Here is a 13,054-nt window from a genome sequence, read left to right as displayed (position 1 = left end):
TCATTAACCACCTGTGTTATGCAGATGACACAACCTTGCTTGTTCAAAGTGAAGAGGACTTGAAGCACTTACTGATGAAGATCAAAGACTACAGCCTTTAGTATGGATTACACCTCAACATAAACAACCCACCCCCCACAACTGGACCAATAAGCCACATCATGATAAATGGAGAAAATACGTAAGTTGTCAAGGATTTCATTTTACTTGTATCCACAATCAACACCCATAGAAACGGCAGTCAAGAAATCAAAAGACTCATTGCATTGGGCAAATCTGCTGCAAAGGACCTTTTTACAGTGTTGAAAATCAAAGATGTCACCTTGAAGACTAAGGTGCACCTGACCTAAGCCATGGTATTTTCAATCGCATCATATACATGCAAAAGCTGGACAATGAGTAAGAAAGACCAAAGAACTGACAGCTTTGAATTGTGGTGTTGGAGAATATTGAATATACCATGGCCTGTCAAAAGAATGAACAAATCTATCTTGGAAGAAGTACCAGAATGCTCCTTAGAAGCACGGATGGCAAGACTGCATCTTACATACTTTGGACATGTTGTCAGCAGGGATCAGACACTGGAAAGGACATCATGCTTGGTAAACTACAGGGTCAGCGGAAAAGAGGAAGACCCTCGACAAGACGGATTGACACAGTGGCTACAACAATGGGCTCAAGCATAACATCGATTGTGAGCATGGCGCAGGACCTGGCACGAGTCAGAACCGACTTGATGGCACCTAACAACAACCAAAACAAAAATGCACTTTTTCTGTTACTAATGCTTTTCTAAATATGAGTTGTGAATCGATCACACGTCAAGGTACACTCTTTCCTTTTTGATGGCTCTAACCTCCATCGTTGTTTTCCTAAGCTGCTTCCTGGACCACACTTCCCTTTGAGATCTGTTCTTTTTCAACTCTGAAGTCCTAGGCAAATGTGAGAGTTTATGATATTATATTGATGCATAGGAAAAAAAGGCGGCGGTACTCTCATTGACTAAAATTCCTAATGTAGGAAGGATGTTTAAAATTTAGAGACGCATTTTATAGTGTTTACTGCTGACGGTCAGTGGTTTTCTAAGAACCCATAAAGTTAAGTCAGGGGGGCAACGGTCCTGCTGTGCAACTTAAAAACCGTGAGACCTTAAACAATTTATACATGTTCTCCCTAGTTTTTCTCTCATTTCTTAATTAGGATTAGCAACAACTTTACTTACTGGGCTATTTATGAGATTCAATAATGTTTGGGTACTTTATGTTGTAAACAAAACCCTTACACAAATGATAGGCAATTACCAAAGGAAAAAAATGACTTTGAATTACAGCGCGAAGGATGAGGCTGTTTTGACTATCTCCATAACTAAGCATTGCAAGTACAGACATGCTAAAGAACACTTCTCTGGCTCTGACACACCTTCCGGTGAATTTGGAAAAAGGGGATTGAAGACCTGCTGAAGTTTCTCCCAGCCCCGAAACCGTAATTTACCGTACAGTGTCTGTTCTAAACTGTCCTCGTGAAAGCCACGTTCTCCAAGGCAAAATTACACACTTAAGGGCGCTAGGGCTCACCCGGTTCCCGTCTGAGTCAACAAGTAAGCCACATCAGCCTCCAGCCCTAGCTCCTCCCATACCCACAATTCACCTTGCTTTTCCAGCTAGATGGCTGTTCTGTCACGTGTCACCCACGGAGCGCGCTCCCGTTTTGCGCCTGCGCAGAGAGCAGCTCCAGCTGTTTTTCTCCGTGGCGGCGGCGGCGGCGAGCGGAAGTTCTTAGGAGCGCCAGTTCCGTCTGTGTGTTCGAGTGGGTAAAATGGCGAAGATTGCAAAGACTCACGAAGGTAGGGATCTTCCTCTGCTTAAGTGTCTTCTCTGTTGCCCAGGCTGCTAAGACTCTGTCTTCTTAGGTTTTTGCCTCTTCCTGTGTGTTTTTTTCGTTGGGGTCCTAGCCCGTGCTTCGAGGCCTGCGTCGTCGCCTTGGCGCCAGCGGCGCAGGCCACTGCCCCATGTAATGGCGTCTTACTCATACACCCCCGACAGGCGCTTTGTTCCGTGCTTGGGTACTGTTGCTTCCCTTCTCCGACCAGAGGGCCTTGTTTAAACTGCTTGCTAAAGAGGATTCCAGCGCAAGGGGTTGGGGAAACGGGTGTGGGAGGAAAGTCTCAGTCGTTTCTGGGAACTGTTGTCGGAATAGTTTGTACATAAGAAAGTCAGAAAGGCACTGAAATACGGCAACTGCTTTTCGGCAGCACTATATCGGGTTTGGTTGAACAGAGGCCCACTACTCCCAACCTTGAGTAATATGTGTCTTCAGGTGTCTGGGTTACTTGTTTTTGTTGCACGACATGATTTGGGTGTAAAATTTTTCTCAGTCACTTTTAGCATAGTAGTGCTGTTTTTCTTTGGAGCTGGCTATTGGAGAAGCAGGTAGAAGGAGGTGAGGGCACATTAATGTTATCGATGCTCGAAGCGTTCAAACTAGTTGATCGTTTTATGGAATACAGAGCACATTATACGAAATTTACGGACATGTTGGGAATAGGCTGAAGTCTACTAAGGAGTATTAAGAGCGGGCCCAGAGGTGATAGGAAATGGGGGTCCCTTTTCAGAAAAGATGAAGCGTGGTAAGTTAGAACTGCATTCCTTGATATCTGATGTGAAATCCAAAATCTTCACTGAACACAATTCCAAGAGAAAGAGTTACTTTTATTTCACGTACCATCCATGTTCTTTATGTGTGGCTCGGTGTTATTCTGTGAGGGGTAACAAAGAATGCCGAAACCAAAACTAGACACACTGCAGCCTAGTCAATTTCGAGTCATAGCCACTCCATAGGATTTCCAAGACTGTAATCTTTAGGGAAGCAGACTGCCACCGTTTTTCTCCCGCGTAGTGGTTGCTGGTTTGAACCATCAGCCTTTCGGTTAGCAGACCAAAGAATATAAGGTCACAGATTTTATTCTTTAACGGCGGAAATAGATGTATATACATTCTCTTAGGCCAAACGAGTGCTTAGATAGAAGTAAAAGCAGTATGTTTCAGGAGTCTTCGGAACGGAGTGATTAATTTATATTTAGGGTTATTTCACAGAGGCGATGACATGTCCCTGGTCGGAAAAGATCAATCAGTTTTCAACTAGGGGAGAATATCTGAGCCTGAGAGAGCATTTTGTAACAAGGTAGTGTGAGCTGTGAAAGTTAACGGCGTGTTTGAGCAGTCTGCTGTGGCAGGAAAAGAGGGTGCAAACAGGGAAATAGTAGAAGATGAATCTGGGAAGGTAGGTTGGGACTAGAGTGTGGATAGAATGGTTGGGCCAACCCGAGGTCCAGGTCTCTGCAATTTAAGAGGCTTGCTAATGAATTGTCAATGACTTTATTATTATTTTTGTTGGGTGTATAGGATTTAAACACTGCCTTAATCCAGACGTGTCCTTAAGTACTTTTCCTCTTGGTTTTAGAGTATATCAAACATAGCTTTTGTTAAATAATTAGAAAATGTAAATATGTTGCCATTCTTATTCATGCAGGAGTAGATTATTCCCTTGGCCCATTTTGTGGCTTTGATGAGTTGTTTATTGGTATCGTCATCATAAGAGAACCTTTGACAGGAACATCAATAAAGTCCTAACTTTTTCCCGCATTTTAGAAACCCAGCTAAAAGCGTTGGTTGATAGAAGATTGCAATTTATTGGTCAGAATTACTATTTGGGGTTATTCTATCAATGTGAATTAACTGATGACACAAAGAATGTGTTAGAACATTCAGTGTACAAGGCCCTGCCCATCTCTGTGCAGTATAAAAAATGAAGATGGACCTCCTGCTGTCAAGGAGCTTATATAATAGGGGAAACATCTGCATATGATTAAAAGAAGACCAAAAAAAAAAAAAACGCAAAACCATTGCTGTGGAGTCGATTCAGACTCATAGAGACCCTATAGGACAGAGTAGAACGGCCTCATAGAGTTTCCAAAGAGTGGCTGGTGGATTCAAACTGCTCACCAAAAGCTGAGATCTTAACCACTGAACCACCAGGGCTCCTGAAAGAAGACAGAGTGATAAATACTTAATAGAAATACCCGCCCCCCCCAAAAAAACACACCAAACCCGTTGCCATCCAGTTGATTGCAGCTCATAGCCACCCTATAGGATGGAGTAGAACTGCCCCATAGGGTTTTCAGGAAGTACCTGGTGGATTCGAACTGCCAGCCTTTTGGTTAGCAGCCAAACTTTTAACCACCGTGCCACCAGGGTTTCCAACTTTTACTTAGGATATTGTATTAAGGCTTTCTCTTCCACTTGATTGAAGTAGTTTCATATAGGAACTGTACCTTGGTATGTCCAGTACCTAGTACCTAATGGGTGCTCACGTATTTAATCAATATTTATTAAGAGATTAATTTATACTGGACTTAATTAAGAGAGCTTTATAGAAAGGGTGCACTTAAACTGACCTTTGAAGGAATTAGGTAGGTTTGGACATGTTTGGCTGAGATAGATGCAGGACTTATTCATTATTGGGAACCTCCTGAACTGAGAGGAAGAAATGTTAGGTTAGCATCAGCTTATGGAAGGCTTGAAACAGGGTGGTAAGTTTGAGCTTGGCTTCCAAATGTCTGCAGAATAAAGTGCCTGTCTTCCTTCCCCTAGGTGGTCAAAACAATTAACCGGCTCAGTTGCTAACTGAAAGGTTGGAAGTTTGAGTGCACCCAGAGGTGTCTAGGAGGAAAGGGCTGGTGATCTACTGCTCAAAAATGAGCCATTGAAAACCTGATGGAACACAGTTCTACTCTGACGCATATGAGATTGCCATAGAGGCAACATGTTTTTCCTACTTCCCCAAGTAGTAAATTACTTAGGGAGGTCACTGGTTGCAGTGTAAGGTTGAATGAACAACCATCTTAGGTTATTGAAGTGCGTAGTTGAGAGATGAGGACTTAGAGAACCTCACTCTAATACAAGAGTTTTATGAGACAACTTTAAAAATGTGTAATACTTGCTTCATTTTTATTTCAGAGTTTTCCATAATCATGCTGCTTTTTTAAGAAGATTATATAATCTTTTTACTTTAATGTGGCTGGTAAAGACATTTCTTTTGTTGTACCCTTTTATTTTTAAAGTAATGGCTGTACCCATAGTTGGTGTTTGAGTCCGGTGAGTTAAGTAATACTGAATTCAAAGCGAAGTAGATCATTAACCCACTGCCGTCGAGTAGATTATTGTTCTACCTTTATATGTGGCTCTTTTCACAGGCTATTAGGTCCCATCATTGAGTCAAATGAATAACTTTTTTTTTCTTGCTTTCGATTCCTTTCAGATATTTCTGTTAGGATTAGCTCTTACATCCTTTAATCAACTTGATTTTTTTAAACCCTGGTCACTGTGGCTTATACTTTACAGGATTAAAATATAAAAAGAGCTGGATTTATTTAAATCAGATAGAATATTTTGGACCTGCCTGTGTCAAGTGTGTACAATTATGGATGTACATAATCTTGCCATCCAGCAGTTCTTCACATACTGCTGACTTTGGCAAACAAAGAGGGAACATGTATTCTCTCCGTTTTAGAAGAGGTAAAATGGATTATCCAGAAATCTTGTATATTGGCCTGCTTTGCTGCTATCCCTGGAATTGGATTTTTTGGGGCATCACAAAGCTGAAAAAGGTCTTTTCCCCATAAATCTTGCTTAAGGAATGGCTGGAATGGGTCTAGTTTTACTGTTCTACATCCTGCTGAGATTTTTGTTTTCCTTTATTGAGAATAATAATTTTGGTTTTAAAGACTTCTGGAATGAAGGCTGCTAGTGAAACTAAAAAGGAAATAGTCAGACTTGCTTAAAGATTTTAAAAGATCATTTAGGAATCGGTTTATCAATGTTCTTTCTAGTGTACAATAAAATAGTTTATGGTATACTTGTCCTATTAGGATTTTGTTTAATAAAAAGCCTGAGAGTTGGGATGAGGAATATACTTTCTATTTTTTTTTAGAATATCTTTTAGAAGTCTTGTATATGGGAGACTCTTGCTCCTTGACTGTTGGAGAGTAGATGTCACTTAGGAGCCAGACTAAAAGGTGTCAGCGAGAGATTAATATCCAAAGGGTGTGCCTCTGTAACATATCATGAACAATGATTGGTGCATTGAAAATAATCCAAATTAAAAATAAGGAATAAAGAAACATTGCAGAAGAGGAAGTGCTGCCAGCTGAGCTTAGCAATACGTGGGGCATAGGAAGAAAAAAGGCACTAGAGGGGAAACATGTAGGGGAACAGTTAAACAGTTGGTATCAGATGTGACCTTCTGGTATTTCTGGCATAGGTTGTTTACCTCAGTTTGATATTTAGATTTTAGTTTACAAGACAAATGATAGGTTAAATGTTTACCACCTTTTAAAAGACCTCTAGTTTGTTTCGTAGTACTGTCTTCTAAAAATGTCAAATTCTAAGGTAAAATATTTGATATAGTTATGTCAGAAGAAAGTTTTTTTGTCTTAGTATTATCACTTTTTTTCTGATTATAAAAGCGGTATACTAATTTTTAAGTAAATGAGATCTATTTTTGGAGGAGTTGTGATTTCAGGTGGGTTAGCTCACAAATAAGATTATTCATTACTACTGGATAGTTGTTAATTAATGTCTATCTTCTGCACCTTCTAGGGAAGAATTTGTTTTTGATAGTTGAGAGTATCAGAATCCCCCTCCAAAAAAAGTCGTTTTGTAGGGTTTCAATTGAATAATGACATTTGCTTTTCTGTAAATCATTGGAGTAAATTTAGCTTTAAAAATGTTTCCTTACGTTTTAGCATGTAGAAGGTTTTGCATTACTGTCAACTACCAAGAGCAATAAAATCAGACAAAAATAACAGATTCTGAAGAATGAGAACTTCGAAGATTCAAGTTGTTACATGAAAGAGCTAAAAATTGCTATTTATGTGTAACAGGACTCCATTTTAGAGAAGAAAAAAATTTTTCATTATACAGTATCAGTCTTTTGAGTTCAAAGGTGTGGAAGAGAGAACCAAGGATGAGAGAAAAGGGCTGAACTTAAGAAAAGCATACTTTAAAAAAAAAAAAAAACTTACTGAAAACTGTAAACATGTATAAAAGTAGTGAATAGTGGAGGGAACCTCTGCGTACTGTACTCATCACCTAGCTTACACAGTTGAAAACTTAAGGCCAATTTTGTTTAATCTGTACTCTCGTCACTTCCATCTTTCCCATTATTTTGAAGCAATTCCCAGACATTGTATCATTTTATCTGTAAATGCATGCATGTATTTCTAAAATGGAAGAACTTTTAAAATGTAATGTTAATACAATTATTACATTTAAAAATTACTGTAAAATACCTAGTTAGTGTTCATTTTCATCAGTTGCCAATTTTTTGTTTCCAATTTGTTTGAATCAGGTTCCAAATAAAAAGTTCATATATTGTGATTGGTTGGTATATCTTTTAAACCTTTTTTAATCCATCAGTTTCTCCTCCATCTCTCTTTCTTTGCAGTTCATTTCTTGCAACAGTTTTGTCCTGTAGAGTTTCTCACAGTGTGGAGGAAAGGGGAAGATGCCAATAAAATCCCCCATGGCTTGCTCTTACACTCTCCCACCACCACTACCTGTTGCCCTCGAGTCAGTTCCCACTCATAGAGGCCCTATAGGACAGAGTAGGACTGCCCCATAGGGTTTCAAAGGAGCACCTGTTGGATTTGCACTGCCAGTCTTTGGGTTAGCGGCTGGTCTCTTAACCACTGTGCCACCAGGGCTCCACAAGCAAAGGAAGCACCAAGAAAATTCTTGGATCTAGGCATGAATATAATTCTGAAATCATACTTCAGGCTTAGGTTGCATTTGCCGCCCCCATACTTTTGATGGTAATAATATAAAATACATTCTTTTGTACAATATAAAATATGTATTAAAAATATACAAGTATGTTTTTACCAACTTTAACTACTACCTGAAATAGTTTTAAATGACACCCAGTGATAAACATACCTTAAAATAAGAATTCCGATATAAAAAAAACCTCAGTCTTGGCAATTTACCCTCAAGACTCCTCCTTTAGCATGACTTTTTTTTAAAATAATTTTTATTGTGCTTTAAAGTGAAAGTTTACAAATCAAGTCAGTCTCTCACGTATAAACTTATATACACCTTACTACATATTCCATTTACTCTCCCCCAATGAGTCAGCCCGCTCCCTCCTTCCAGTCTCTCCTTTTGTGACCATTTTGCCAGTTTCTAGCCCCCTCTATCCCCCCATCTCCCCTTGAGACAGGAGATGCCAACACAGTCTCAAGTGTCCACGTGGTGCAAGTAGCTTGCTCCTCATCAGCATCTCTCTCCAACCCATAGTCCAGTCCAATCCATGTCTGATGAGTTGGCTTCAGGATTTAGCATGACTCTTGCAGGCTCTTTGGTAAATACAAGTCTAATATGCTTAAATAGTACTTGGATTTCTTGTCTAAGTCACCCCCACCCCACTCCCAAGACTATGACGACTCTCGGGCTTTGGACTACCCACGACTTCAGTTTTTAGGATTTTAAATCTGTTGTCAAGAGACAAGGAATCCTAGTGGTGCAGTGGTTAAGAGATATGGCTGCCAACCGAAAGGTCGGCAGTTTGAATCCACCAGCTGCTCTTTGGAAACCCTGTGGAGCAGTTCTACTCTGGCCTATAGGGTTGCTGTGAGTTGGAATCGACTCGACAGTGAGCAGCCTTATTTGTAATTGTCAGAAACTGGAAACTATCTGAATACCCCACAGCTGGAGGATGGATAAACACAGTGTAATACATCTTTACAATGGAATACTACTCACTGATAAAAAGGAGTATTACTCGATGTGAGAAATAACATGAAGACTGGAATATTTACAGGTTCAGGTTGTTGAAAGACATACCCACGAGAGTGCCAACTCTTGGCAGTCAAATGCAGGGCTACTAGGGGACCCTGATCTCTTGCCCAGTCACCAGCAGATAGTGTATTTTTTGTGATTTCCCATCTTTGCCACCAGGGTAATCCCTGAGTAAATATATTTCCAAATAAGGGACTAACTACTGAAAACTTAGAATGAAAAAGTGGGCTGTGCATTCATTGAAGGGGAGAGAAATAGATTGCACAGTGATACATGTATGGTATGATGTAGTTTTTACAGAACTACTGCTTTCCTGTTGTTTAGCTGGGTATGAGCATAGAAAAAAGTATCAGATGATGCTCTAAACTGGAAAACTTGTAAGGGGTGGACTGGGTCTGGAGCTGGAAATGGAGGGGTGATGGGCCAGGTAAAATAGTTTTATGGGAAGTTCGTTAATGTGGAATCCTGTCTCTAAGTTGCAGGTTCTGATTTTAAGTGTGCTAGAGTCCTAGGAAACCCTGTGGCATAGTGGTTAAGTGCTACGGGTGCTAACCAAAGAGTTGGCAGTTTGAATCTGCCAGGCACTCCTTGGAAGCTCTTGTGGGGCAGTTCTACTCTGTCCTGTAGGGTCGCTATGAGTCGGAATCGACTCGATGGCACTGGGTTAGAGTCCTAGGAGTTGGCCCTTATAACAGGTGTGTCAGATGATTCTGATATAAGTGGTCGTCAGAAAACACTGATGCTGTGGAGGAGAGATTGCAGACTATTTGACAAGCCCGATTCACCCGTTTATGTTTCCTGCCTGGTTCCTGATAGTAGTACCATTTGTGGCCTTTTATAAACACTGTTTTCTTAAAAGCGATACGTGTAGATAGTGGTAAAAAAAAAAAGTCTCAACCATTTCAGAAAGGAAAAAATGAAGAGTGGATCTCTGTCACACTTTAGCCAGTATTCCTAACTAGTGAGAGGTTCTTCTTCAGGGAAAAAATTGCGCTTGTGTGTCGGAGGAGGGTGGATTTTAAAAAGTACTGTATTTTTTGTCCTGTAGAACTTCAGACAGATACAGAAGTAGAATAGTACAGCCACCCAGCTCAGTTGAGGCCCCTGGCTGTGCTGTGGCACAGAACAAGAATTTTGAGATCTAGAGCTGCTAGGCTCGGCAATAAACTCATCATTTTGAATTCTTGAGACTAGTCAAGGTTATTACATTTTCTGCTTTAAGCCACATTCATCTTGAGGAACTGAGGGTTTTCTCCCTTAGTTGAGGGGTGGGGGGCTCAATTGCATGATGCTGTTTGAGTCTCTTCCTTTAGGCCCATACAACTAGTAAATGAGCTTAAGTGCCTGATGTTAAAGGGCTTAATTCAATTAGACACAGCTTTTAATGGGCCGGCAAGAGTTGAAACAGCTATTTGGTAGGCCACAGAAGTCATTTGGCAATAGAAACCTTTTTTTTTTTTTTATATACTTAAGTATGATTCAAATTATTAAAATGAAGCATCAGCTTGTAATATAAAGCTATTTGGTGTCAGGAAAGAAAAAAGTTGAAGGGCTAGATTGTAGTTAAAGGACACTAAAGAGACATTACAGAAACTCCGGGACGTAGTGGTTAAGTGCTACAGCTGTTAACCAAAAGGTCGGCAGTTCAAATTCACCAGGTGCTCCTTGGAAACTCTATGAGGCAGTTCTACTCTGAACCATAAGGTCGCTGTGAGTTGAAATCAACTTGACGGCAATAGGTTTTTTTTTTTTTCTTCCCTCTGAAAAGACACAAGTAAATGCAGTGCCTGGTTCTTGATTGGTTTGTGGATCAAAAAAGAGAACAGCTGTAAAGGATTTTACTAGTACAGTTGGAAAGCTTTAAAGATGGAATATAAGATAATATTGTATCAAGGTTTACTTTCTTGAGCGTGCTAATGCTGTTATAAGGATCCCTGGTGGCACAGTAATTAAACACTTGGCTGCTAACACAAAGCTCGGCTGTTGGAACTCACCCCTTCCCGAGGCTCAAAGTAGAAAAGACCTAGCAATCTGCTGCTGTATGTAAACCTTACAGCCTAGAAAACCCTACTGGGGCAGTTCTACTCTGTCCTGTAGGATGGTTATGAGTTAGAATCGATTCGATGGCCCATAAGATCAAGAATAACAATTCTGTTGTGCTGTATAAGAAAAGGTTCTTGATCTGGAAATATATGCTGAAATATTTAGGAGTGGTGGTTTATGGGTAACTTTTGGATGATTTAGAGAAAATATATACACACCACATATATTCACTTTATCTTATTTTCATAGATAACAGACGAATATAGGTGAAGGGCATGTGGGTATTCTTTATACTAGTGTACCCTTTTTCTGAAAATTTTCAAAATTAAAAATTGAGGGGAAGTTTGGGAAGCAGCTGAGGAGAATGAATACTTCATTATACACTGGATGTGCATCTTCTAAATGTGAGACCTATGGATAAAACGTAGTGGTTGGGGGTGAGATATGGCAAGAGTTCATTCATTGAGTGCTTAAGTGTTCTACATTTCTTATCTCATTTTATCCTTATAAAAAGTTTGTTGTAGGAAACTGATAACATAGAGGTTAAATAACTTACTGATGTTTTGAAGGCAGAGTTTTTGATTCCAGAGCTCAAAGTCTTAAGTACAGAACTGCTGCGATGGTAGGTTGGAACCAAATTGTGTAGGCCTTTAAATTCCACGCTAAGGAATTTAGACTTTATCCTTTATTATTTTGCTATTCATTGTGGTCCCGGATCTCCAGTACTTTACCTGGGAGCTTGTTAGAAATGCAGAAACATAGGTTCTACCCAGGCTACTGTATTTTAACAATATCTGGGTGATCTTTCACACTTAAATTTATGCTCGAGAACCCCTCTCCACAGCACTTATTTTTGTATCTCTGGTAGATTTGATGTTAAATAATTTTGAATATAGCTTTGGGTCTCTAATCAGCATAGTATTTCCTCAGTTGGGGAAAGGTTTAGAACTCAACAGTAATTTACAAATTAAGTTCAGTAACCCATTCATACCAAATGGGTTGGTAAGGCAAGGGCAATTTGTAGTTGATGGGATAGGAAGCAGCCCTTCTGTATATTGTCTGTTGAAATGGAGAATGTATTAAAAATTAGTACTTGGTATAGTTTTACTAGCCCACAATTATTTTAAATTTTCAGTATTTAGGAGAATATTTTTATAACATCTAGTAGAGAAATGCATTGTGTTAAGAGCTCTTTGGAAAATTAAAGTCTTTATTTCCTTTCTCATAGATATTGAAGCACAGATTCGAGAAATTCAAGGCAAGAAGGCAGCTCTTGATGAAGCTCAAGGAGTGGGCCTTGATTCTACAGGTTATTATGATCAGGAAATATATGGTGGAAGTGACAGCAGATTTGCTGGATACGTGACATCAATTGCTGCAACTGAACTTGAAGATGTAAGTTACAGATTGTATAAGAGAGGCATTTTTTGAGGGAGAGCAAGAAATATAAAAGAATTTTTTGAGTCATCTGGTTTAATCCAGGGCTTTGAACTGATTTGTCCCACCCCAGATAATACTAAATAATCTACAGTTAAAGAAGATTCCCAGGTGATTCTTCTGTTTAATAAATTTTGAGAACCACTGCTGTACTAGTGGTTCTCAGAATTGGTCCCTAACCAGCAGTATTAGCATCACCTGGGAACTTGTTAGAAATGCACATTCTCAGCAGGAACGAACCAGTTTGAAGCCCTGGGTTAATCTGGGGAGACATTTTTTTGTGAGGATAAAATTTTTATAGGTGTTCTTCGTCTCTGAGTTTCAGAAACTTAACTGAAAGTGCTCAGTTCTGAATCTTTATGTTAAAGACTAGATTGTTGATCCAGCAGAGCACCTATAAGACATTAACCAAGGTAAAAGTAAATTCCCAACTACTGAGCTCTGTCTAGAGTGTCCCCTGTGAGAAGTGGCTTGATTGTAAATTTCCATCTTTCCCAGTAACTTTTGGTTTCTGACTTGTACTTGATGCTGTTTTTTCTCCACTTGGCATCTTAATATGAATGGGATGTTTCTTGTTAACTGATATTCATAGACTTTTTGTATCGGTTTCAGTTGCTCTGGAAGATGACCAACTCTCATTTTGAAACATATTTCTTAAAATTTTTTTTATATATTCCATAATTTATATTTTGTAAGACCATCCCAAACATCCACATTTG

At 39.5% G+C, this 13,054-nt stretch overlaps 1 protein-coding gene across 4 annotated transcripts in view; it reads left to right on the top strand.

Moving 5' to 3' along the window:
* The first annotated feature begins 1,736 nt into the window (after positions 1-1,736).
* Positions 1,737-13,054, top strand: part of SF3B1 (splicing factor 3b subunit 1) — a 35,960-nt gene continuing 24,642 nt past the window's right edge. For all 4 annotated transcript variants that reach the window (XM_049888879.1, XM_049888881.1, XM_049888883.1 and 1 more), the window contains exons 1-2: positions 1,737-1,843; positions 12,127-12,293. In XM_049888879.1, coding sequence (XP_049744836.1) covers positions 1,816-1,843; positions 12,127-12,293 — 195 coding nt within the window. In that variant the 5' untranslated portion in view covers positions 1,737-1,815. The remainder of the gene's footprint in view (positions 1,844-12,126; positions 12,294-13,054) is intronic.

Source organism: Elephas maximus, chromosome 6 (genome assembly GCF_024166365.1).
Source record: "Elephas maximus indicus isolate mEleMax1 chromosome 6, mEleMax1 primary haplotype, whole genome shotgun sequence".
Taxonomy (NCBI): Eukaryota; Metazoa; Chordata; class Mammalia; order Proboscidea; family Elephantidae; genus Elephas; species Elephas maximus.
The sequence above is the reverse complement of the archived record's forward strand: the minus strand, read 5'-3'. Positions and strand labels throughout refer to the sequence as shown.